The sequence below is a fragment of the Sceloporus occidentalis genome, unplaced genomic scaffold, assembly GCF_023333645.1.
Source record: "Sceloporus occidentalis isolate IW3139 unplaced genomic scaffold, rSceOcc1.0.p SCAF_2, whole genome shotgun sequence".
Taxonomy (NCBI): Eukaryota; Metazoa; Chordata; class Lepidosauria; order Squamata; family Phrynosomatidae; genus Sceloporus; species Sceloporus occidentalis.
The window spans coordinates 108,224,299-108,252,218 of record NW_028316982.1 but is presented as its reverse complement, the minus strand read 5'-3'; the positions used below and the strand labels follow the sequence as shown (position 1 = coordinate 108,252,218).

General features: G+C 40.0%; 1 protein-coding gene across 3 annotated transcripts in view; it reads left to right on the top strand.

Annotated features, from left to right (window-relative positions):
• The first annotated feature begins 3,775 nt into the window (after positions 1 to 3,775).
• PHYHIPL (phytanoyl-CoA 2-hydroxylase interacting protein like) overlaps positions 3,776 to 27,920 on the top strand; it is a 127,766-nt gene continuing 103,621 nt past the window's right edge. The window contains exons 1-3 of one of the 3 annotated variants that reach the window (XM_089510564.1): positions 16,629 to 16,733; positions 17,424 to 17,515; positions 17,633 to 17,814. Coding sequence is in view for 2 of the 3 variants with exons in the window: in XM_089510562.1 (XP_089366688.1) it covers positions 17,512 to 17,515 (4 nt within the window). In the remaining variant the exon portion in view is untranslated. Of the gene's footprint in view, positions 3,847 to 16,628; positions 16,734 to 17,423; positions 17,516 to 17,632; positions 17,815 to 27,920 lie in introns of those variants that run through there. The other 2 variants (XM_089510562.1, XM_089510561.1) reach the window with 2 other exon arrangements.

Below are 27,920 nucleotides of genomic sequence, written 5' to 3'. Positions count from 1 at the left end.
ACCATACATGACCCTTTTCAGCATACTCCATTCCCTTCGGTTTTTCCTACCCTACTCTTCCAACAGAAGCATAGCATTTTGGGATTATTAAGTATACTCGGTCCTTGCTGGCCTGTTTGTGCTGTGCAAGCCTGCTGATATTTCCCATTTCTGCATAGATGATTTTTTTTAGTTGAACAATCAGAGCTTGACATTAACTAGCTACTTGCAATTAATTTCTTTCTTGATAACTGGCATAGCTAAGTTACAATTATAATGTAATTATTTATGACTTTTCTCATTTTTCATAATTTGTGAGCTGTTTTTATGGTTAAGGAAATGTGGCCTTGTCGAATTGTGTCAGAGGAATATCACGTGTTTCAAGTTTTTGGTTCATGTTTTGAGCCAGTGCATTTATATTTTTTAAAAATTAATTAACTAAAGCAACAAAAGCAGTTTCTTTTGAGAAATGAGAAAGTAGAGAATTGCTTTTTAAATGGTGGTAACTAGCTACATGGAGGCCATGAACTATATCTATAACTTGATTGTTGTTTCCAACTTATAGCAACCCTCGGGGGAACTTACCATGGGGTTTTCTGGGAGAGAGAGTGTGTAAGTCACCCAGTGGGTTTCCCTGGCTGAGTGGGGAATACAAACTCTGATCTCCAGGGTTATAGTCCCATGCTGGCATAGTGTATAACTCATATTTGTTTAAATGAGAGATGGGAATCACTCATGCTTCCAAATGTCGTTGGACTACAACTCCCAGAATTCCTCACCATTGGCTGTGCTGGCTAGGATTTCTGGAAGTTGCAGTCCAGCAGCATCGGTGGGCTACATGATTCCTAACCTTAGCTTAAACAATAATAGAACATACAAAATAAAGTCATATCTGCATTGTCCATGAGAATACATGGTGAGCTGAACTGTGCTGGGAAAATTTGTAAAAACAGGTAAGTCTCCAGCATGTAGCTAAAAATAAGAAATATTGGAGCAGAAGAATCAGCACTTGAAGGATGGATTCGCTACTGTTAGTATATATAGCCCACACATCACTGCACAAATGGAAAACCTGCTCAGTTAAGCCATCCACGTCATGATGATAAAGAAGTAGCTTACTGGGCTCTGGTGTGACAGTTTGTCTCAAAAATGAACACACTGAATACTATGGCCCAGGGCCATTGATATAATAGAGGGTGCTATTGCCAAATGTGTGTGCTGCAAAGGTTAAGCCCCCTGGCAAGCCCTTTTGTTCTTTAATATGAAGAGAAGAGACATGGAGGTCATTTATAGTGAGAAAAGGTCAGGGCACCCTTGAAGCTATTCTTCTGAGTCATTCTGCTGCTAGCATAGGAGGGCGGGAAGCAAGTGTTGTGTTTATTCTGTGTTACAGTTGGACAGTCTGCAAGACCTGAGCAGGGCTGTTGATGATAAGGAGACTTGTAGGCCTCTCATTCATACGGTCCTCACAAGTCGAAGTTGGCTTGATGGCACTTAACAGTAATCAGGGTTGTATAGCTCTTGTTTTGGGTTAAAAGGAGGCTTATCAGCACCCAAGAAACTGAATTGCCATTATCTTATTTTATAGAGGTCTTTGTTCTGTTTAAAGCTGTCCTTTGTCTATTCCATGTCTATCCCATAAAGATGGTTGCTATCAACACTTAGCATCTGGAGAGCAGGTACATAAGTCTTCTGTACTTCCATTTAAATTAAACAACGATTTCTGAATTTGTATGTATACAGTCTATAATTAGCAGGTACAATTATGTGCAAATCTTATCTTTACACACTCTCCCTCTTTTGGATGTGTGTGCAAAGCATTCTCCTCTTTTTTGCCATTAGTAACTTGCCAATAGTAACATTCTCCTTTTTCACCACTATACTAGGAAAGCCAAGGAAAAGAATATTAATACATAAACAAAAGCTCTAAAAACCCTGTGATTGTGACCAGTGCCAGAACTGGAGTGGTAATACAGCCCATGCTCTTTTCCAGGTATTCATTAATTTGAATCAAGGTTGGCTCTAACATTGAGCAGATTGGTAGATTAGGAAAGCTGCCTCAGATGGCAGGTCCCTTGGTCATTTCCCTCCATTGAAGTATAGAACTATGTGTTCCTGGTAACTTGCCTTGCATTCTCTAAACTAGTTTGCTACTCTCATGAGCAGTGGAGGATACAGACTTCTCATCAGTGTCAAAGCAAGATTCATCTGCCATTCTATATATGGAATGTGGGTGGAAGGAATTGCTGTCTTGCATACCTTCCAGTATTTTACAGTTGAATATTAGGACATATCTGACTAAGTATAGTCAAGACAGCAAAATTATTGAAGAGGTAGGACACACAAGCTAGGAGAGGCTGCAGCAGTTTGCTTTTTGCCTAACCCTACTGGGAAAGGAAAACATTCTGCCCCCTCTTCTTCTCTCCCTTCTGCTGGCTTAACTGAGTGCAAGCTACTTTGTACTTTGAACTCAGATCATGCCAACTGAAGCAAGATGAAGACAAAGGAGGAGAAAAGGAGAGAGAAACTGGGAAATTTTAAGAACAGCTGGAGACATGGGGGAAGACAGAGGATTAATTGGGACTGTCCCTGTCAGTTGAAGGGTATGGTCTTGTTCTTCACCTAGCTTTGATGTTTAGTAGTGCCACTGAATTTTATCTAAAGAAATTTTAAATTACAAATTTTAAGTGGATTTTTTTGAGAGAAGCCAAAATAGTATCCACAAGAGATGCCAAAATGTCTCCACTTCTTTAACTTTAAGCTATATCATTTTCAAACTGACTAGTGATTAATTATTGAGGTTGGACACACATGGAAAATGTAGACTAATGGTAGTTGACTCTCACCTCCTATTCCACATTCAAGCCACAACTAATCCTTTAAAATGGATTTATTAATGGGTCTTCTGCTAGACATCAAACATTAATCCTTAAACCAAACACTGATTTAAGCCAACTAGTTGACATCCTCTTCATTTATCTATTATTAAAGGATTAATTGCCAATCTAAGCTTCTAACACACATTGTGCTTCTCATGATGTCATGAGTGTTATCAGCCCTATAAACCTCCCTTATTGCTATGTTTGTATTTGTATTTGTTGTTTTCTTTGAAAATGGGAAGGCTCATCACAGAGGGGCTTGCACAAGTTGGAAAGGCAGATTTCAGGAAAGCCCAGAATATAGAAACCTTACTTTTGGGATAGCCAAAGTCTGCCTCTTGAAGCAGCTGCCTTATTCTGTGTATGCAAGAGTCAGTCTTATTGGTAAATAAGGAAAAAAGGGAAATCAGTATGTTGATTTGGGGCATTTAATACAGCAGAGATAAGGCTAGCTGGACTATACTGATCTTTTAAAAAACAAAACAAAAGAGCCTTGTAACTGGAAGTTCTGCCCTCCTCTGAATGGCAGAGATTTTCATTAATTGCCTGAGTAGTCTAATAGTCCAATTGAGTATAAAAGTTCCCATTTCTTTGTTTTCATTGTGCAACCGTCTCTTTCCCATTTACAAGTTCTGTACTGTATTTGTAAGAAATGTCTTCTTTGATTCATAAATGAGGATAAAGAAGTGGGAGACTAAGATGAGCTGATGAGCTTTGCATATGGAAGGGACTTCTATTCTGTATTGTCTGAAAAGTTCTTCTTATATACTCCAAAGAATGTTAGGGTCATTGCCAGGGTTTCCAAGGAAATAGAAGCCTTGTCTTGATGGCAACTCAGAATAGCTGTACTTAGAGTTCTGGCCTCTAGGAGAGACCCCTTTCAAGCAGAAGAGCTTGAACTATTGGGAGGACTTTGTAAGGGCTCCGATCTCTTCTTTCTCACAAAATTATGATCCCATCAGTTCTGCTTGTTGTTGTAACTTTGCAGGTAGGTGTGGGGAGAGAATTGATTTTCAAACTGCTAACATTCTGTGAACTTGAATACTCTTCTTAGAGTTAATGATTCTATGATTCATTTCCTAGCCTGAATGGAAACCTGTGAAAATGTTATCTTCCTAGCGCAAAAGACTCTTGTGATGATCCCCAGTCATTACAACTCTTGACCTCAACTTGTCCTTTGAATTCACCATGTTCCTTTCCCCTCCTTCTCTCATTCATGATGGTGCCTCTGCTGCTCTGGTCATTGATGTAGTCTATCATTTATTTATGTACATTTGCATTTTATTTATTGCCTAGCAGTTGACATGCACAATAGATAAAGCATGATCTTAAACAGTGCCTGAAATTTTAGATCAGCTATTTAGTATGGTTAACTAAGTAATCCCCTGGAATGACCTTCCCAATCCTAATTTAATGGGCAGAATACTCTTCTTCTTCTTTTTAATTTTTAAATAATTTTTATTAAAATACATACATTGAATATGTATTTTTATATAATACATAAATCTGTATTTCCTATGTTCTATTACAATATATCTAAATATCTTTTATATCCCACCTCAGTGCTCCCCTTCCCTGGAGCCATTTTCACCCTTATGTTTCATCCAAAATCTCAATTCTTCTCATGGAGGTAATCTTTCATCTTCTTTTCTCAATACTTTCTCAATAAATTCTTTCCAAATTCCATCAAAGTCACTTCTTTTCCATAATCCCTTTTTTACTTTCAATCTGCATGTCAATTTATCATTAATTGCTAATTTCTATATCTCTTTATGCCACTCCTCCAACTGTCCAGTTATTTTCGTTTTCCAACATTTTGCTATAATTTATCTTGCTGCTGTAATCAAATTTGTTACCAAATCTTTTCCCTCATTTTTCCATTTCTCTTTATTATATAATGATAACAATACTATATTTGAACTTTTATCTATTTTTATATTTATAATACTTTCTATTTCTTTTATCACTTTTCCCAAAAAAATTTGTACACATTTACATTGCCACCACATATGCATATATGACCCTACTTCTTGAGTCTTGACAACTCAATTTATAATAATTTTCCTTAATCCGTATCGATAAATTCTTCAAATGTCTTCGTTCCCAAAGTTTACCCCATTCCTTATCACATATTTTACATCCTAATTCTTCTTCCCATATTCCTCTCAAAATATTTTCCTTTGTTGCCCCCCCTTTATTTTCCATCAACATTTTGTAAATTTTGCTCATCATTCCTTTTACATTCTCATTTTCCTCCATTTCTCTTTCTTTCTCAATTAATTGTTCAAATTGTGTATACTTTTTCCTTTATATGTTCCTTTTCCTCCAGTTTTAAATCCATTGTTCTATTTGCATACAATGGAACCATGAGATTTTTATCCCCATAAATTTTTCCTTTATACTCTCTTTCTCTACCCTTACACCCATCCAGTTCTCTATTCTGTCAATTTTCTTCTCCCTTAACTCCTGATCTAACAATCCTCTCAAGTTCTTTGGAAATTTCCTTTCCATTAATATTGAGAATACTCTTCTTAGGGCAAGGGGTCTGTTCTCTTGTCAGTCAGGACACAACAGATTGACATTCTCACCCCACCACCACAATAAACAATCACTAGTGTGATGGTCAGAAACAGGATCTCTGGCACAATTCCTCCTCACATTTGGAGATTGCTTATGGGAGGAGAGTGGAAAAGTCAGTCTGCTGCACCCCAATCATCAAGAGAACAGATTTCTGTTGCTTGCGACAGCAGCTGCCCAGTAACTCAAGACATTATTGAATACCAAGGGATTGTGAATACGAATCAGTTACAAATGCATAACTCCAGGTTATGCATTCATAACTGTGACTGTGAATTTCAACCATTAAAGATAAACAGACAGAAACATTATTTTAAAACAGACTAATACAATTTCTTTAAGAATAGTTTTAAAAACTAGCCAGAATAGATGCACTAGTTTTAATGAGCAAAGGACTGCAGTTAAGGAGCAGTGGGAAGACACACAGACTCATAATCGTGGACCATTTTCTGAAGAGGTCTGTAGATCACCATTCTGCACACAGAAATCCAGCTGAAAGTCATGTGTGGAATTTAAAAGGAACTACTAGAGGAAGTTCTGCAGTATACAACTGTGTGCATGAGTAATTGTTCAAAGCTAACAAAAGATTATTTTTGAAGGCACTAGGCTTTGATGCATGAGTCTGTTCTTCTCCTGATAATAGATAGATCCCCTGGAAGCACTTTAGCTATACCTACAGGAGCTGCAAACGTTACTGTAGCATCATACAGTAGGCCTAGCTGAAAGAACACTTGGCCCTTGGACTTCTTTGGGATGAAAGACTATGTATGGTTCTCCAGGAGTCCATCTTAAGTAACAAGCAGCGACCAGGTCATGGTGGAGCAACATCAGCCCCTGTTCCCTAGAGAAAACTTGCTTTGAGACAAACCTCCTTCTGAAAGGGAGAGGAAACTGAAAGCCAGCAATACAGCATCTTTTTTGAAAGGTTTGTTCATTCTGACACACCAAAGGAGATGCTCTTTGAAAAATGCTGTGGCATTGTTACGTTAAAAATGCAGCAGCAAATGTCACTGCCTCTTTAGAAACAGATGTTTCATAATACCTGGTGGTATCCTCCTGGTGATAGGGAATAGTAGGTATCAGAGCTACTGCCAAATTAAATTTGAATGGCACTTGAATCCTGAGTCTGGAAAAATTATCCTTTGGGATTACAACTCCCATCACTTCCCAGCTAGTGGCAAGTCTGGCAGCAGTAGTCTAGGAAAGTTGGATTTCAAAGTTCTGGTTGAATTCTATGTAAAGGAAATCAAGAGGAACAAAACACAGTGAACATTTGCTTTGTAGCGGGGTCGGCTCTATCATTAGAACTGCCTCCTATAGCAAATATGTGAGTGTAGGGAGAGGAGCAGCAAGGATAACTTGCAAGCTGTTCTGGACAAACTCTTCAACTGACAGAGGACAGCATTGTCCCTGCCGCACAGTCTTCTTGGCTAGCCAAAAATTAGCCTGTTTTATCAGGTATGCTAGATTCAGTTGGCAGTCAAAGCCAGCTTCTGTATGTGGAATGCAGAGGAGATCATGCTGTCTTGTCCATTGTCTCAACCTGGTAACAAAACTGGCTGACCATGGACCCCTTCACACTACATAGTTATAACACTATGATGCCACTTGAACTGCCATGTCAACATCCTAAGGAATCCTGGGGTTTGTAGTTTGGGGGGAACTATTATTCTCTGGCTGAAAATTCCAAACACCCTTCCTTAAACTGCAAATTTTAGGGCTCCATGAGCTTTTTCCAAGTCAGTTGAAAGTGCAGTTACTTATAGCACTGTAACTGTACAGTGTGAAAAGGCCCCATGCCTTGGATGATCCCCTGGTTATTTTTCACAATACAGTACCTTCTGGCCAGTGGACAATATAAAACTGTTTCAGTACCTATAGTAATGAGCCATTTAGAGGATGGGGCTAACGTGTCTTGTTTTATGTTTTACTGTGTATTTTTGTGTATTTTGACTTTTGTATACTTTTTAAGAAGCCTTTAGGTCAGGAAGTGATAGAAAATCAAATCTGTTCTTTTACGTCTATAAATACACACACACAAACGCATAAGGTCAGAAGATATTAACTGTCTGAGTATGTGTGAACAAATATTCATTCCCTTGTGCAAACTAGATGTGTGTGGAACCTGACTGAACGTTTGCTTCTCCTCCTGTAGCAATCAGTTAGAAGGTTGTTTCTTTATGTAGAACCCGGTTTTTCTAAGAGTTGTTCCTGTTAACTCAGGGAAAGCATGCTAATAGGCTTGTCAGTATAATTAACATCAGTGTTATTCTGGCTGCAGGGTCTGAAGCCAAATTTCAGCATGAGCAGTTTCAGCTTGGCTCAAGGTTAAAACCTGTAGGTTTTTCTAGCAGGGCAAGGTCATCTATGCCTAGAGGAAATTAAGAACTTAACCATCCTGCATGGAGATCATGTGGGCACCTTACAACACAAGCCTGCCTGTATGAGCTTTAGAAAAAATATGGCTGGTTGAGCTGAGCTTCAGGGATAAGGTGACAGTTTGGGAGGTTTTATGAAAGGATTAGACTGTTTCATGGAGAATAGACCTATAAATGGCTATTAGCCACAGCTGGTTAGTGGAACTTGCATGGAAATCTGGAGCCATTTATCTTTTTGTGTGATATGCCTATAACAAATAATGGTATGATGTTTGTTTTTGTGCTGTGCCTTTGCAAGTTAACAGAAACAGAATGAGGAAGTAGATAGATTCCTTATTTGGTCTACTTCTGGTCAGCATGGTTTACTTAACAGGATGGTTGTGAAGGTTAGATGGGAACATTTCATCTCCCTGAAGTCCTGTAAAGAAAGGTGGGCCATAAACATCCATCCCATTCTGCATCTTTATTATTTTAGGAACATAGGAACCAACTTTATACACAGCTTGGAAAAGTCAATTTTTATATTTTATTTTATTTATCTTTTTGGACTGCACCTTCCAGAATCTGCCAACCAGAATCCCCAAAAATGACTCAGGAATTTGGGAAGTAATTCAAAAAAGTAACTTTCCCAAGATCCGCTTATACCACTGCATACTATTACGCCATCTACCTCAGTATCATCTATAGTGACTGGTAGCAACTCTTCAAAATATCAAGCAACAATCTTTTCCAGCCCTACCTGGAGATGTGAGTGACTAAGGCTACATCTACACTGCAGAATTAAAGCAGTTTGACACCACTTTAACTGCTTTGGATCAATGCTGTGGTATTCTGGGATTTGTAGTTTTGTGAAATATTTAACCTTCTCTATCAGAGAGCTCTGGTGCCACAGTACAAATCCCAGAATTCCATAGGATGGAGCCATGGTTGTTAAAGCAGTGTCAAACTGCATTAATTCTGCAGTGTGGCAGCAGTCTGTATCTGTTACTTTTTGCATGCAGAGTATGTATTCTACTATCTGGTAGTGGCCTTGTGCTGAGGACCAAAGCATCCACCTACCATCTGCTTCTTCTTCTTTTTTTAAAATTTAAAATAATTTTATAACATTCAAAACTGACAAAACAGACAAAACGACAAATTTATATAGAACAAAATACAAATGATAACACAGTATAACTCACTATACCACAATACACAATACCAGTTGCAACCCATTACTCAATATCAAAAAAACATACTAAAATTATCCCATTTGAACTTTCTCTCCCATCTATATCCTTTCCCACCCCCAACCCTCCTATAGCCCACCCCACTTATATTATCTTTGGGCAAAGCAGTTTTTGGATCAAGTTTCCCCCATTTTAAAACTCCCCCTTTTTTCTCTCTCAGGTCCTAGTATTACATATTGCTCCACCTACCTTAATCCTTCTCTTCCCTTTCACTCTCCACTCCCTTTTTCACTCCATTTTCCTTGCCTTTACTACTTACTCTTACCTCCTTCTACTTTCTAAATCCTTCTTCCTTCTATTCCTAAACTTTATCCAAAATCCACACTATTGTCTACATTCGCTAACTATAATCCATAAATTTAAACACAGACATCAATTTAAAACATCAAACACAAAATCTGTCTTCTTCAGCATTCATACAACTTTACAACTAACAATACTGTCCTTCCTATTTTAAGCATAAGATTATTTCTACTAATCCACCTACCCTCTGCTTCTGTTTGGCAAATAAACCATCTGTTTCTTAATGCAACCAACAGTGTTCCAATTAGCAGGGATGACAATGTTTTCTGTCACTCCTTTCCTGTTATGAAATGCTCCAATGCAGTGGTTCACAAAAGTTTTACATAGCCCCCCTATATACATGGACTTGCCATTTGTGGATTCCAGCATTTGCAGATGGCAAGCCCATGGGAGGGCAGAGGAGGAAGAGGTGGAGGAGGAAAGATGGTGAAGGAGAAAAGGCGGCCAAAAATGCAGTGGAGGGAGGAAGAGGAGATAGAGAAAGAGGAGGAGGAGAAGGAAGAAGAGAAGGTGGATCCCTGCCACCCACCGGGGTGAGAGCGGTGAAGCAGGCTGAAGATATGTATGTATGTATGTATGTATATTCTGCCTTTCACCCCAAGTGGGACACAAAGCAGCTTCCCATATAGGTTAAACCAAAATAGTGAAAACGACGACTCAGTACAAAAGTTAAAACAGCATTAAACAAACAGTCCAATTAAAACATTACTTTTAAAACATTAATTTTAAAAAGCATTTAAAATGCATCAAACACATATTACATGTTAAAGCACCACACACAATGTATATCCTTCTCAATCGCAATATGTTTTTAAATACAAGAGGAAGGAAATGCTTAGAAATATCAGCAAGGATGCCATCAGATATATTGTAGTATACAAAGGAGTTGAAGGTTAAGTGACTCATTTGTGCCATGCTGGAGATCTGTGAATAACACAGATGCTTGAAATATGTCATTAAGAGCAACTTGTCTTTGCTGTTAGAACATGTGGCCTGCCGGGAGGATTGCTTATTTACTGCCACTACTGTACACTTTGCTGTTCTAGCCATCCATTGCGTTTGAAGCTAAAAGCAGGATTAGGAGTCCACAGAATAGGCATTTGTCATTTGAGTTGAATAGTACATATGTTTTTCGCCTAAAGAACAGCAAAATCCTGTTTAATCGTGTCAATTAAAAAACCAAGAACACCCCCTAGTCTTTCAATTCTTGACAAGGGACTGCTAAAATTAAATTAACTAGAGGGAATCCTTTCACAAATCAAAGATACTTCCTTTGTATCCAAATGTGTAGGGTGGTGTTTTAGTTTTCATATTAATTTGTTATGTACAAGAAATGCAAAAATTAAATTAAGCCATGATTTATTCTTCAGGCCAGAAACTGGAATGACATTCCTGGTGGGATATATGCAATCATTTAGGGGTTGTTCTCACTAGGTGAAACCCCGCGTTCTGAATCGAATCCAAGGAGTGGCGTTCCTATTAGGATCCGATTTAAACCTAGAACGGTTCTAGAGCAACCCGCAATCGTCTCCACTACAAATCGAATTGTAGAGCGGAATAAAATTTTGATTCGAGTTTTCCTCATTTAACGCGTGTTAAAAAAACACTAGGGTCTGACCTACGTTTTTCCATTGATTCGATTTAGGAACCGGAGCATTTAAATAGGAACGACAGCCTTTGAAATTGCATTAGATGAATGGGAGGAGCGGAGTGCAATGGGGCTGTCCTTGGGGGAGTTGCCCTTTCTGTCCCCATCCGTCTGGCTGTCGCCATTTTTGCTTCCCTCACCCCTTTGTCCGCTGTGGTCTTTCAATAAGAGATAAGGATTATTTTTATTTTTTATTTTAATGGTTTACAGGCGCTTAATCTCTTCAGCGCTTTAAGCGCCTGAAGTCCCGGCTGCTCAAGGCTTCCCCCGGTGGATTGCAACCTCCCCTCTGTGTGGGGAGAGCCCATTTCTAACGGAGGAGAGGCAGGAAGGGAAGGCTCCTCTCAAAGAGGCATTCCCTGCCCGCTTGGGCACTGATCTCGCCCAGACAGGGAAGGGAAAGCTCCTCGCGAGGAGGCATCTGATCTCGCCCAGGCAAGGAAGGGCTCTGATCAATGGGGGGGGGGGAATAGAGCCTTTCTCCCTCCATTTCTCAAACAGAATCTGCCTTCTCCTCCAACCCTGGAAAGAGAATCTTTGGGAAGAGTGCTCCCTCCCTGCTTTTCCAGCAGCCTCCTTCATTGATCTCTGTGCTCTCTGAAGGGATTCTCCCTGGCTGTCTTGGGAGACAGGATGCTGCCCTCCAAAACCTATCCCATAGTTCCTCTGGAAAGAGCTTCGCTTTTTGCCAGCAGCCTCCTTCATTGATCTCTGTGCTCTCTGAAGGGATTCTCCCTGGCTGTCAATGAAATGGAAACGATGCCAAAAGATAAATCGCTTCCAAATATTCCGGATTAACGTTACGTCATTCTGACGTACTATTGATTGACAGCTCCAAATAAGGTATGGAGGAGAAGAATCGCTTTATTTAAACACCGATTTCATGCCAAGTAGGAACGCTTGCAGGTAAAAACTTCGATTTAAACAAATAGATGGGAACGATGAACAAAGCAATTCGGATAGCGGGATAAGAACAGTGTTATTTTGAATCGATTTTATTAAAAACGTTGTATTTTAAATCGTTTCAAATCTTAAGTGGGAACAACCCGTTAGAGGGCCTCTGCTCATATGCAGAGTGACTTCACCTTATCGCTCTTCTGACTGAACCTGAGATGGATGGGGAAAGCTTTGAGTCTTCTGATTTTAGCAATAACATATTTGCTGGAATCACAGAATCAGCATGTATGGTTGTTAATTGCCTTTGAGGCAATTCTGACTCATGGCAACCCTATGGATGAGACATCTCCAAAACTCCCTATCCTTCACTGCTTTGCTTAGGTCCTGCAAATTCATATCTCTGACCTCCTTAATAGAGTCCATCTATCTACCCTACTGCCTTTCTCTCTTTCTACATCCCTCCACCTTCCTTAGCATTATTGTCTTTTCCAATGAGTCATGCCTTCTCATGATGTCGCCAAAGTGCAATAGCCTCAACTCGATCAGCTTGGCTTCCAAGGAGAGTTCAGGCTTTATCTGTTCAAGGATCCATTTGTTTGTCTTTTTAGCCTTCCATGGCATCCTCAGCACACTTCTCCAGTACCACATCTCAAATCAATTGATTTTCTTCCTATCCACCTTCACTGTCCAGCTATCACATCCATACATGATAATGGGGAATATAATGCCTTATACAATTTTAATGTTCGTTCTCAGTTGTATATCTTTACTCTTTGGAATCTTTTCTAGTTTTTTCATCACTTCCCTTCCCATTCTTAGGAGATTATTGCATTGCTTTTAAAGTGCCTCATCCCTGACGGGATAGTGGCAGATTTAATTTTAAAACCAGGTGTTACCACACTCATTGGTGACCAGGCGAATGCAACCCCCTATGAAGCCCGGGTCCCAGGTGCGCTTATCCAGTGGCTTTTCAAAAATGGCAAAATCTTGTTTTTGAAAAGCCACGGGGATCTGGGCTGCATACGGGTTGCATTTGCCTGGCTACCAGTGAGTACAGAAACACCCAGTTTTAAAATTAAACTTTAAAAGTAATGTGATAATCTCCTATGTGTGTGGCCTAAATGCTGCTGAATTACAACTCCCATCAGTCCTTGTTGGCATAGCCAATAGTGAGGACTGATGGTAGTACAGTCTAACATCTAGAGCCATGATGGCAAGCCTATGGCACGTGTGCCAGAGATGGCATGTGAAGACATTTTCCTTGGCACGTGGAGGGTGGGGAGGAGGAGGAAGAGGTGTGTGTGTGTTCCTCCTCCTTCCCAGCCGTCCCAGGCCTTCAGCTGCCTCTCTGGAGGCAGTTGAAGGCTGGGAATGGCACCGGAGGGGGGGGAGGAAGAGGTGCATGCCTATTCCTGCCCCTTCCAGAACCTCACTGGCCTTCAGCTGCCTCTCTGGACGTCCTGGAAGTCTCACCCTCAGAGGACAGACGTCCCACCCCCGACACCGGGTAACACCCAGTGCCAGAAGGCCTTTTCCTTTGGGCACTTGGCCCCTAAAAAGTTTCCCATCATGATCCAGAGGGCCATCCATTTCCCATCCCTGATATGATGATGATGATGATGATGATGATGATGATGATGATGATGATGATGATGATCCCACTTTTCCTCCAAATTTAGGACACAAGGTGGTGTACAAATTAAAAGAACAATCCAATTATAAACATACAAAAGCTAGCATTAAAATAGAATTAAACTAGTACAGTATTAAAACACATCCCTCATAAATAAATGCAATTTAAAAGATAACAGTGATTAAAAACCAATACATATTAAAACAGTTAAGAATACTAAAACACAGTAAAACAATAGAATGGAATGGAATGGAATTTTTATTATGGCCAGCACATCATTAAAACAAACAAACAAAAATATTAAAACTATATATGGACCATTAAAACCTTCATATCCACTATCAAACAACATTAAGAGCCCAACCTCAATTGTATGTAAAGGCCTGGCAGCACAAAAATATTTTAGCCTGTTGCTGGAAGGATAGCAAGGGTGGGGCCATCCTGGCCTCTCTGGGGAAGGAGTTCCAAAGTTTGGGAGCTGTCACCAAGAAAGCCCTCTCCCTTGTTCCCACCAAAAAAAGCATGTGCCTCTCCAGATGATCTTAAAACCCTAATGGGCTCATAAGGGAGATACAGGCCTTCAAGTAGCCTGGAACCAAAACATATAGGGCTTTATAGGTCAAAACCAGCATCTTGAATTGTGTCCAGCCCCAGTTAACACCCTGAGCACTTTTCAAAGGCAGCACCACTTAGAGCTCATTACAGCAATCCAAATGAGATGTAACAAGGAGTTTTTTGCACAGCTAAAAAAAGACTTACCTTGCCCGGTTTGAATCCTCTTCCGGGATGCAGCTGGATATTATTGCTTGCATTTTGTTGTCGATGCCGCCTCCTGCCTAAAACCCAGCTAGAACCTGGCTAGAAGTTTCCCAGCTTTACAAATCGTCCGTGAGGTCGGATTCTAACCAGGTCTTAGGCGAGTTTTAGGCAGGAGGCAGCATCAGCAGGAAAATGCAAGCGGTAATATCCGGCTGCATCCTGGAAGAGGATTCAAAGCAGGAAAGGTAAATCGGATTTTTTAGCTGTGTGAAAAACTTCCAAAACATGTACAACCTAAGAGATTTTAGGTAGCAGGACTGCAAAAGACCTCCATCTCTCATCTAGTAAATATGGATTGGCATACTGGGCCACATGAATATGAGTCAGATCCTATATGCAACCAAGTAAATCTTATTAGTATGTTTATTCTAGTGAATTTCCATGGCAAAATCAAAGTGTAAAATGAAACAAGTAGGTCAGACACACAACCCTCTCCCCACTGGAGAGGGAAAGTCCAAGAATTTCTTACAGAAAGAGAGTCTCTTGGACAAGCCAGTGTTTATTCACATGCAGTTCAATGTGTGCAGTGGCACAGAGAATCAGCTGGATGTTTGTGCCAAAGAACATAACAAAGGCCCTTTAATCTTTATAATATTAATGAAGAAAGCACTAGAGCTGGAAGAAGTTGCAGCCTAGAGAGATGTTCAGCACCATCACCAGAAACTGTGCCCTGAAGAGATGAATGTGAAGAGCAAGTGTTAGGTAGGAGGTATTTATATTATTCATTCTAGGTATGAATCGGAAGGTTATTCTCCTGATGTAGGTCTGAATGCAGCCAAAACAGCACTATCTGTCCATGCAGAACTGGAAGAAATCCCTAAGTTTGCAAAAGTACTAAAAAGTTTAGGGGACAAACACATGGGGAGTGGGAATCCAAAATAACCCAGTGAGAGTTGATTTATTAATTCAGGAATGCTTGGTAGTTGTGATGGTGGGATGGAGTATTTGAGGAAAGGGCATGGTAGGGCTGTTCATACTAACTGAACAGGAGCAGTCCACACTGCAACAATGTGTTGCAGGTTCCCCGCTATCTTTTTTAAAAGCTAGTACCCAGTACAGTCAGCCCTCCATAAAATCCACGGATTTTTTATACACAGGTTCAACCATCCTCAGCTTGAAAATATTTGAAAAAATATATAAAAATTCCAATAAGCAAACCTTGATTTTTCCACATTATATCAGGGACACCATTTTGCTATGCCATTGTGTTTAATGGGACTTCAGCATCCACGGATATTGATATCCACTAGGGATCCTGGAACCAAACCCCAGCGGATACCAGGGGCTCGTTGTATTGTGTTACACCTTGCCAATTTTCTGTCACACAAGACTTGACCAAAACACAAAGTCTCGGGAGGATTGTGGAAACCAGAACAGGTTTGATTCATAGGAGCTGGGCCAGATGAATTTCCTGCCCACCACCTTCTTTGGGTTCATTCTTAAGTTCTTCCATATGTGAGCAGTTGCTATTCTTTCCTAGAAAGCAAAATAAACCACTACAATTGAGAAATTCTTGGTGTCCTTTGCAAAAAAAAAAAAAAAAAAAAGAAAGAAAAAGGGGGGGATGTGTCTGTGTACCCCAGGAATTTTTGCACCATGAAAACTCTGTACACATTCCACCTCCTGTTTTTGCTGGACTTCAGCATCCATCATCCACCACATTTGACTATGTTGGTGGGACCAGAAGGGTATTGTAATCCTAGAACATCTAGAGGACCGCACACATTCTCCAGCCAACCTTACAATGATGGGCTTTTTGTTTGTTTTGTTTTGATAATTTATATGCCTTTTTATTATACTTGTGCATTTAAACTGACTATGAAGACACTTCAGAGGGCTTTATATCAAAAAGGAAGCTTGGAATCTCATAGATGCTGCATCTACACTACACAATTAATGCAGTTTGATACTGCTTTAACAGCCATGCTAGGATAGTTTTCTGTGATATTGAGCCTTCTCTGGTAAGAGAGCTCTTGTGCCGCGACAAACTATGGATCCCAGGACTCTGTAGGATGGAGCCATGACAGTTAAAGCAAACTGCATTAATTCTGCAATGTGGCAGCAGCCTATAAATAAAAGCAGAGAGTGCTGGACTAAAGGAGCATTGTGGTGATTCCTCCAGTTGTCCTGCAGTGTCTCTGGCAGGCAATTCACCTTCTGACTGGCTTGGCACTGCCATGGCTTGCTGTCCCCGGAGCCAACCAGGCCCTTGCCTTGTCTCAGCTCCACCCCTCCTTTTTGCTGCTCAGAGGGAGACAACTGGAATATTGAGAATTTAGCATTTAGGAAGGCACTGTGCACTGGGGAAGAAGGAAGAAGAATCCTCTATCAGGTCAAGAGGGAGAAGAGCAATTGCTTGGCAAGGCCAGACAACACAGACTAAACGAATTTGTAAGTTACTGGAGCAGAGCATGGGGTGGGGAGGGTGGAAAGGAAATTGAAGAAGCCTTTGAAAAGGAAAAAAATGAGACCCAAGGGCTGTTAGGGGAAAGGACAGACTTTGAGAAGTCAAAATGGCAGCACTAGATCAACAAGGTGCATGCCAGAAAGTAATGCATGTACTAGACATGTTTGGTAATTTGTGGTTGCTGTATGCCTTCAAGTCATTTTTGACTTATGGTGACCCTATTCATTGGATTTTCTTAGCAAGGTTTGTTCAGAGGAGGTTTGCCATTGCCTTCTCCTGAGGATGAGAGAGTGAATGACTTGCCCAAGGTCACCCAGTAGGTTTTCATGGCCAAGGTGGGAATCAAACCTGGTCTCTAGAGTTGCAGTCCAACACTCAAACCACTATGCCATGCTGGCTCTGTTTTATAAACTTGCATGTTATTTTAAGTCACATCCATGTAGATTTCTAAACATTCTTCCCTCCTCACCCCTGACTATCTTACATGCTTATAATGACAAGGTTATTGAAAATATTCAAGAAACAATGCCAAAATTAATGTTACGCTCATTTTGACTTTTACTTCAGATCAGGACCTCCCTCAGTACTGTCAAACAACCAGCTTTTCAACATGGGCTTTTAAAAGAGCAATTCACAGTGACATGTTGTTTCTCCCTTCCCATTGAAATCAACAGGAGGGATTTTCTCTGAATCTCTGTTCATCAACTTCTCCAGCTGCTCTCAGAGAGAAGAAGAAAAGAGAGAGGGGGCATTCCCCATGGAATGAGTAAGTTGGTTTATTTATTTTAAAATCTGCTTATTTTTAGTAAGAAAAATATTCTTGCACCTTCCAGGTTATTCTTAGGGCTTATTGTAGTCTTTGTTGCTTTATTTCTTTATTAAGTGTACTGATGGTGAGGATGCAACTGAAGACTATTTTGGCGGCTCTTTCCATCATGTGGAACTCACTGCTACAAGAAGCTGGGTGCTAGTTCCTTCCTTGTTTTTCTGCCAACAGGCAAAGACTTTTATTCAGGTGGGCCTGTGGCAGTTGAACTGGGTTGCTACTGAACAAGGTTTAACCAGGTAGGTGCGGTTCTTTTTTCTACTGATATATTTTTAATTGTGTATTTAATATAATTTACGTTTTAATTGTATTTGTCAGACTTGGTTTATATTGCGGAATAGCGGTCTATAAATAAAACATATTATTATTATTATTATTATTATTATTATTATTATTATTATATTACTCTTATCTGCCCTGAATACTGTACTTTAGGAGAAATGCATGATATAATTCCAACAAATATATAAGTGCTGACATTTTTATTTTTGCATGGAGTTACTTTGGAAACTTAAGTGGCAGAGTCTAGAAAGCCATGAAGCACGTCTGAGAATTAAGGTTGAATTTTTAGCCTGGTGAGATACTCCTCAAAAACTCTTGCAGTGAATTCTAATTAGTTGAGATTACAAACCCTAGGATTCCTTAGGATGGCGCTGTGGAAGTTAAATTGGTATCAAACTGCTATACCTGTCTCCTGTAGGTAAACTCTTAAACACTGTTATCTCAAATAGAAAGATAGGACCAGATATTGAAACGGCATGGTACAGAAGAAGAAGCAGGGTAGGCAATGAACAGTGTCAATGATACCTGAAACAAGTCCTAAGAAGAAAGAAGCTAGGCATGTTTAGTCTGGAGAAGAGTAAACAAAGGTAAAGGACACATGGGAACACTTTTCTAATACCTGATGGGATGTGATATGGAAATGGATGTCAACTTGTTTACTCCTGCCTCAGAAAAAGCAAAGCCCAATGTAAAGGGCTCTTTGTACGTCTTTATTGCAAGACAGTGGAATAGACTGGCCTGAAGGGTGGCAAACTCCTTTTTTTGGATGGGCGTTTTTCAAGAATGCTTTTGCTGCATGGCAAGGGATTGGCGTATATGGCCTTTGTGATCACTTCCAGCTCTCAGATTGCATGATTCTGTAAAATTACAGGAGGAGAAATCTCTGCTATAAGTAGAAAATTCTTTGAGCAATTGACAGTGGAACCAGTTACCTTATATTACTTTACACAGATGTGAGCAGTGGCCTTACTATTAGGGAGAGTGATGCTATGAGGTAACAATAAGGTGCTAGAAGAGAAAGCTGAATGCCAGACAGTCTGCTCCCATTCTTTTCCAAATGGTTTGCCACCCTCAGCAATGGTAGAGTATGCCATCCCATTACCCCTGCCTGCCTGTCTGGCTGGCTTTTCTTCATGGAATTGAATGGCATACCATTTTGTTCTTTGCTTCAGACAGCAAAATATCTTCCACCACCTCTGACTCTTCTTAGATGGAGGTCTTCACAGTGAAGAAGGGACCACTATCTATGGGGAATGTTCTGGCTCTGCATTTGTTTCATGGAGTGTGCCTTTACACCTCTGTGGAACAAAGTGTTTTCTTTAAGGACCTTGAACCTTGAACTGAACTGAATAGGTAGGCCAGAGTTGCCTTCACTGCATTACAGCTAGGATGGAATATAGGCTGAGAGAACAGTGGTTTGTTTAAGACAACTTTATATTTGTGACTGAGGTGAGATTAAGGATTTCCATGTGTTCCTTACTCACACTGTTAGCCGGCGCACCACACCAGCACTTAAAAAATTATACTCTTCAACTGAAACATTTCAAGGAGCTTTTATTTCTTGCAGACAAATCCTGGGTGGCCACTGATATGTTATGACATGAAAATGACTAGTGCTTCTGAAATTATTGCAATGTGAAACATTTTTATAATATATAGTTATTTTATTAACTCTAGAACCTTCTATTTTCTGCACGTGAAATCCATATATAGCAAGTGTTGACTTCAGCATTAATGTGGGTCATCATATGCATGTTTAAATGCCTTTTAATTTAGTTCCCCACAGGGCTTTTGCTATATTACTGTAGTCTCCTCCTCTTCCTTCCCCTTGCAATTGATAGCATTTAGAGGCTTGATTTCAAGTTGGAGAGAGATGTTGATGATGATATAAGCAGCATTATAGGACAGTCTATTGGCAGCTTGATCTTCAGTGAGTAGTTAGTGCTGAATATAAAGCCAGATCCATAGAAATATGTTAGGTCATTGGTGTTTGTCGTTGTGTGCTTTGGTTAATTTCTGATTTATGGCAACCCCAAGATAAATCTATTCTTGGCAGGGTTTGTTCAGAAGGGTTTTGCCCCTTCCTGTAAGGCTAAGAGAGTATGACCTGCCCAAGGTTACCCAGTGAGTTTCCATAGCCAAGCAGGGATTTGAACCCTGATCTTCAAGGTCCCCTGATCCCCAGACTCCTAGTCCATCACTGAAACCACTACACTAATCTGGCTCTAAATTAGTATACAGTCAAGTTTCACTGAAGTCTTCCTCTTTAACAGGTCTATGGAGCACAGTAAAATGGATTGATGACTATAATTCAGGCATGAAATGCTACGGGTGCATATTTATTCACTAGCTAGCTAGTTATAGGTTACATTTTCATATCACATCTTTCCTCTAATGGCTGAGATCAAGGAGATCAATATGTTGTCACAACAACCCATTGAAGTTAATCTGGCTGAGAGAGTGACTGGCTAAAGTTCACTAAGGCCTGTTACAGACTGCCAAAATAAAGCTGCTTCGGGTCTCTTTGGAGGTATGCTATTTAAATGATGCATGGGTCCTAAGAGTCCGGAGGTCGCGCCAAAGCCACACTCCATTCCTAAGGACTGGAGTGCAGCTTTGGTGCAGCTTCCGGATTCTTAGGATGCATGCATCATTTAAACAGCATACCTCCAAAGAGACCCCAAGCAGTTTTATTTTGGCAGTCTGTAACAGGCCATCGTGAATTTCATGGCTTAGTGAAAACTGGGACTCCCAGTTGAACACTCTAATCAGTTTCCATACTGGTGCCCCAGCAGTTGGTACATGGCTCTTATACATGCCAGACTCCATGCCAGACACCATTCTTGCCAACTAAGGTGGGCATGGTGATGAGAATGAGATTCATTTGCCATTGGGATAGTGGTGAGCAGAAAGTGGAGTCCCCTTATTAATCAGAGCAGGGGGAAAAGCTTTTTGGTCTTGAAGCTTTTCATAGAGGCTCTGACCTTACCGCATGAGTTGCTCTGCCCTGTTGCTTTTCAGGGGATTCCTTTGTTGGCTTGATTGACTCTGCACAATGGCTTTATTTAACCTCAGAGTTCAGAGGCAGCACACTACTGCATAGCAGCTGATAGGAGCAGCATCAGGAGAGATGCAGTGCTTCCTTGTCCTGTTTCAGGGTTCCTGAGAAACATCTGGTGGCCCTGATCCATTTGGTTGATCCAGCAGTGCATTTTTTAAGTTCCTTTGAATGACTATGTCACTGTTGCCTTCTTCAGCCAAAGGCTGATAAATGTGGCTCAATACCCTCTGTTCAAGAAATAATGGAGGATTAGAAAGAGTGAAAAAGTTATTTTCATATAATTAAGAAACCTTTAATCATATTTATTTAACCATATCTATGTTGAAAAGGGAATATTTATGACATTTTCTTGAATTTTGTGTTACTGTTTAATTATACAGCACACTACAACTACAACAACAACAAAAACATTACCAAAATGAAGATGAAAAATTCTATCCATGATTTTCTAACTCTGTCTTGTCACTGTTTTGAGTTTGATATAGAAGGAACAGCTGTATGAAACTCAGTTTGTCACCCCCACCCTCTTCCTCTGAAAGGCAATGAATTGGGTTATAAATAAATTATTTTTCAACACATACATCATAATGATTCGGGAAATAAAACTTTTATCTATATTAACTCCAAAATCGTTTTCACCAGAGAGAAAACCCCTGCCCCAACTAACGAAAATCCAGCATCAAACAGGAACTATTTTCTGAAATTTTGCAAAGGACCAGCTCAAAAGTTAGACTTCTCTCCTAAAAACTAATTTTTAAATTCCACTAAAGTCCAGTTCTGCCTCAAATGAACCAGGCTCTCAGGCAAGTTATCAGATAATTGGTGTCTTTTATCAATTATGACATTGCTACCAGTATGGAAGAGGTACCCAGATGCTGCACTGAATGACATGTTTGCATTGTATATTTTTCTCTGTTTCAGGCCAGAATCATACATAATACAATGTTGAAAATTAATGACATACACACACCTTCCTTCCCAGTAGTCTCTTGCTTTCTCATTCTCTCTCTTCTGGACCCTTTTACTTGTTTCACATTATGCCATAATCTTTACTAATTATAATTTTTCCATCGGTGTCTTCTCTATCTTTATGTAGTGTCTTGTGTCCTCTTCTTCACCTTTTGCCTCATTTGTTTGCTCCTCATAGGACATGACTATATTACTTAAACCGTGATTGCATCAGAAAAGGAAAGGCATTGGCCATGCTCATTGCATGACGCCTCCTCCAACCCAAAGGCAACCCTTTTCATTTACCCGGGGAGGAGACCCATAAATGACCTAGCAAGTGTGCAAGATGTGAAAAATTGTTCACAGGGCAGTTGCGAGATTGCAGATTACGTGGTGTCTGTGTTCCCTCCTTTGCTCCTTCCCCCTTCCCCCTTGCTATTTCAGATTACCTTTAGTGCATTTTTTAAAAATTCCTATTTCTTTTCTTTTATTTCTTTTCACTTGGTAGCAGAGCTCTGGAATTGCACAATAAAAGTGTGTGTTTGGGGGGGGGGGGAATAAAAAGTAGTATGACTGCTGTAAGAACAGGGCTTGTCTGGAAGAGTCTTTAGATTCTTTTTTGTTTCTTCTTGTGTCCATGCATCCATCCAGTCTTTTGTCATAACGGCTGCATCCGTGCTGCAGAAATAATCCAGTTTGATAGCACTTTGATTACCATGGTACAATGCTGTGGAATTCTGGGATTCGTAGTTTGCTGTGGTACCAGACCAGAGTGGTGTCAAGCCAGATTATTTTTATAGTACAGATACAGTCATCCTCTCCAGTCTTCTGTCTCTCAACTCACCTCTCCATTTTCCCCTTTCTCTTTTCTCTTTTCCCAATGTGTCCTCCTCCACTTTTCCATCTCTTCTCCACACTTTCCCCTCTACCCGTCTCCTCCTTCTGGCAGGCCAGTTCTTTCTTCTGCATGTCTCTTCAAGGCAGCACACAGTGCCATGAACTTACTCTTCCTTCACCTCCTTCCCTTTAATTTTTCTTGCTTCCAGCTCCTTTGCAGCTCTTGTTGCAGCCATCCATCACCTACCATAAACCAAAAATGTCCAGGGTGGATGACAAAGAGTCGGGGAGGAAGGTTACAAAGAAAACCTTATTCCCTGTATTGTTTGTCAAGAAATGCCATAAAATTACATTGAACAATACTGAAGAAAAAAGAATTTACAGTTAAATTTATTCTATTAAAAAGAGCCATAAAATGGTTAATATTGATGCATTGTTTCCAGTCTCATTGCACAATCAAGTCCTAATACTGCAAAATATCTGATACTCACAACAATACATTTATTTTATTTGGAACTCATATGTATGTTGGCTTTGGGAATACGATCTTCACAAGGCACATAACAAAGTGAAATGTTTAAAAATGCAATAATGCACTTGAAAATAAAAAATGAAATAACCTACAATAGAATAAAGTTACTTAAAACATGTTAACGGCAGGAGACAATTATTTAAAAATACAAAAATTAGAAATAACAGAGTAACAAACCTTCCCTACCTCCTAGTCCATTAAGCATATCTGAGAACATTGCCCTTATTAAGGAGTGTATCTTTCACTTTAATATGTGAACTCCAATGTCTTTTTTCAGGGAAGGTATCCAGCCTGTTGTGCAGTTGTTTGTTGTCCCAAACCTCATTAGAGTGTTTTTGCTTTTGTTTTGTTTGAAATTCTATAAATAATTAATATCTCTAAGTGTTTGGAACAATAATTTTCTGAATGTAAATACTTGCATTAATTATATTTCTTGAATATACACCGCTGGGGTAATGTGCAACCCCATAGTCATTAAATTTTCAGTAAGAATGCATAAATCATGAAACGATTGGATTTCTGTTTGTAGGAGTAAAATGTCTAGTCACAGTGACAGAATCACGAAAGAAGGAACATCTAAAGGTTAAGAAGAAAGCGCTTTAAAGATCATGCTGGGGAGAGAGAATTCTGAAATGAGGAAAATATGCAGGGGGGTTGTTTGCTATCATGATGTAGATATTTTCATAGTCTGGGTTGTCTGATTTAAGTATTCACAGATTCATTATGTGATGCAGAATTTAGGAACTCAGAGGCTTCTTTTGATTACATCTTATTAGTTTCAGCTCTTTATTATTTTAGAGAATATTTTGAAAATGGATGAACAGTTTCTAACTATGAAAACAAAATGGCCACTTCTCTAGCCAAATGCAACGCTATGTATTTTGGATGGAAGCTTAACCTGATTGCTTAGGACTCTTCTTAGAGCCTAAAAGTCTTTTGTTCACAGCTTTGGCTGATCTGTCTCCATAGAATATGTCTAAGTAATCATTAAAACTTTTATTCAGCAGTTTTGGCTTTATCCGTTGGCTTTATATGAGGGGGCAGGATTTATTTTATTTTATTGGTTTTGTTTGCTAGAGAGTATGTTGAGATTAAGTTGTAAAATTAATTACAGACTTAGCAAACAAAGTCAAGATGTTCCTTCTCTAATAAGAGGACAGTTTTCTGGGTATGTCACTTCTGTAAGCCACATTAGTATAAATAGAATGTGCACAAGAATATAGTTGTAAATCTCCTGTTCTTTTCATTTAGACTTGTGCAGAAGTATTGGATAAATTGTCCCCAACTCTCCCTTTTCTTTTGCTAATGTCTGAAGATCAGTGGCCTTTTAAAAAAATAAATCTGGGTTCATTTCAAAATAGCCAGAAGTTTTATAGCACCTCAGTTTAATTCAGAAGTGGAAAACCTGATGGTCTGCAGGTTTTGCCAGGATGCAGCTGCAATCATCAGCCCTTAGCCAGTAGTGCTGAAGGTGAGGAATGATGGGAACTGCAATCCAACATCAGGTTGTGTGCCTGGCTTTAATCATTTTGTGTGTATGCATGTGTGCAAACATATAAACACACACAGCATCTAATTATTTCTTTCTGAAATTGATTCTGGTGATTCCAGAGCTTTGTGCTGAAGGTGAGGAATGTCTCAGGGCCATGTCTTCCTTGATTGACTCAATTCATCCTGTAGTGCAATCTCCCACTTTTACTACTAAACCAAGCATTATCATTTTTTCCAATGAGTCACGTTGATATTTCCAAAGTACTATAGCCTCAGTGTACTCCTGCTTCACTTGTTTTGTGTGCATCTGTGTAGTGAACATACAGGGAGACAAGCTCTCTCTCTCTCTCTCTCTCTCTCTCTCTCTCTCTCTCTCTCTCTCTAATTTTCTGTCTCTCTAATTGTGATGGTTCTAATCATTTCATCACTTTGTGCCATTAGAAATACCGATGGTAGGACTGGGAATTACCTCAATGTACTTCAGCAGCTAATTTGTCAGTCGGTGAATATATTATAGCTTGATTGAGCGCTGGAAGGTGGTTTGGGAAGCGGAGGAATGGTTAAATACTTGCAAGTGCAAATTTACTACACTAATGTAGTATGCATAAATATTTTTATGCTTCTATTGCCGCCTTCTTTGGAAAACTCAGGGGACAGCTTGCAGTACACAATTATAGCACTATGATGCCACTAACTTCCATGGCTGCATCCTGCAGAGTCCTGGGATTTGCAATGGCAGGCAAAGCCCCAGGGCAATCTGGCTGAGAAGTCCAAATGCCCCACCCTAAACTGCAAACCCCAGGATTTTACAGCATGGAGCTATAGTTAAAGTGGAATCATATCACTATAACTGTGCAGTGTGAAAGAGCCCTAGGGCAGGACAGGGGGCCTCCCAAGTGATAAGACACGGATAAAGTCTGCATCCTTTTAAAGTGGAAGGGTATATTTCCACAGCAGCTTCTACCTCTTCCCTGTCATGTTAGGGATATGTATGTATTTATGTCACAGCACTAGTGAGACAAGCATTCGTAAATGTTACAGGGGCAGGAAAAACATAACCAGGGGTTTTCTCCGCTATCCCATACTGAATGTAATGTGACAATAGTCTCATGTTAAATATAAGGCGTGCATCTTCCTTTAGCTTCACTAACATTGTAGCTTGAAACCTATTGTTAGTGTCAGAGTTGACCCACTGAATCATTGGGCTTTACCTATGTGTACTAACCAATCTGCAGTGAATTCATTGTGTGTATTCCATGTGGGACTAAGGGTGCATCTACACTGTAGGAATAATGCAGTTTGACACCACTTTAAGTGTTATAGCTCCATCTTGTGGAATCTTGGGATTTGTAGTTTTGGAAGCCTTCTCTGCCAAAGAGAACTACAAACCCCAGGATTTTGTAGGATGGAACCATGGCAGTTAAAGTGGTGTCAAAACGGCATTATTTTTGCAGCTGAAATTAACAAGATGCACCCTAAACTCACATGGTTTAGACATATAGCTTGGCTTTGGGTGCTCCTAAAACCTTTGCTGGTTTTCATAATGGCAAAACTTCCATGTCCAACCACAGTTTTGTTTCTTAACTAAGGCCCAGTACATACTGCCCCTAAAGGGCAGGCTGGAGGAGTCCGGTTTTCCTGCAGAGGGACACTGCAGCAGCCAAACTACACGGTATCCCTCCGCCTCAAAAGGAACCCCAAAAAACCAGGTTCTTCTTGGGATGTTGCGCAGATGTCACAAGTGCGCCATTACATCATGATGGTGGCCCCCGTATGGAGGGGAGGCCACCATTATGCCGCCGCCATGACATCCTAGGGTTAGGGACCATGTGGTTGGTGTGCAATCCCTAACCCTAGAATCACTGCCTGGATGCCGCATCTTGGCGGTATGTACTGGGCCTAAAATACATACCCTCCCAATATTTCATGTGTGGCCAAGCAATATCAGAGAGTGGTCGAGATGGAAAAAGTTATTCTTGTGGAAGAACAGAGAAGTTAGGAGAGGTTGCAATAATTTACTTTTGCCTGAGCCTATTGGGAAAGGCGAAATCTCACCTCTCCTTGCCTCTCTCTCCCGTTTCTGAATTAACTGAGTGCAAACTACTTTTGCACTTTGAACACAGTTTCCAGCAAATGAAGTACACTGAGGACAGGGGAGGAAGGAAAGGAGTGGAAGAAGGCAAGAGAAACAGGGGCATTTTAATAGCATCCGAAAAAGTGGGGCAACAGAGGGTTAATTGGGACAGCCCCTGCCAAATTGGGACATTATATAGAGTGTATATAAATATATTTGTGACCTTTTTCAAAAGAAAAAGAAAAACTACTTTGGAGAAAAATTTACTAAGTGTTTTTTAAGGACAAATAATACATTAATGCTGCCTCTTAAACTCTAACCAAATGGTGTCAAACAATTTTTACAGTGACACAACAGCCCATTGTGTTTTTTCTTAGGGCTTGAGTTAACTGAGAAAAAAATTGCTATCATGACTATAACACAGTTTTGCTGTTGATATTTTATGCCTAGATTAACTTTCCCCATTTTTTAATTTTAAAAGAGGCAAATAATTTTTTTAAAAAAACCCTGCATTTCAGTGCTTGTTGCTACGTTTTTCTTTTTGTTAATGGAAAGGGCTCCACACAATATAATCCACAGAGAAGAAGCAAGTTGGTTCCAGTTTCTTAATGATATTGCTGTGTTGTACTCAGAGCTAAACAAATTACTTTTTCACATGAGTCAGAAAAGCAATAATCTGGATTTTAGGGTTCATTCTGACTAACAGTTAGGTCAGTCCTGCATTAAATACAAACACAGGCCTGCAGAAGCTTTAACCCATCAAGCCAAATGCAGCTCATCAGCTTTTGTATATAGTGGCTTACAATTAAACTTCATGATTTTCTGTCTGTTTGAGAAAGTGCAAGAAGAGTGAGTACTTTAAGCGCTTGGAAGACCATAGTATTTTACTGCCAGCAGTGAGATCAGCTTCCTTTGCCATGCTTCCAACCATGATTGGTCCCATCAGGTTCCTGAATCCCAAGTGTATTTTGTTACCACTCAGCTCTTGTCCTCACTCTGACTGACAAGGTGGTCCTATACCTCTGCAAGCCAGTTGCTAGGGAACATGAACAGGAGAGTGCTAATACGCTCAGGTCCTGACTATGGGATTCATGGTGATATTTTGTGTGGCTCCTGTAGG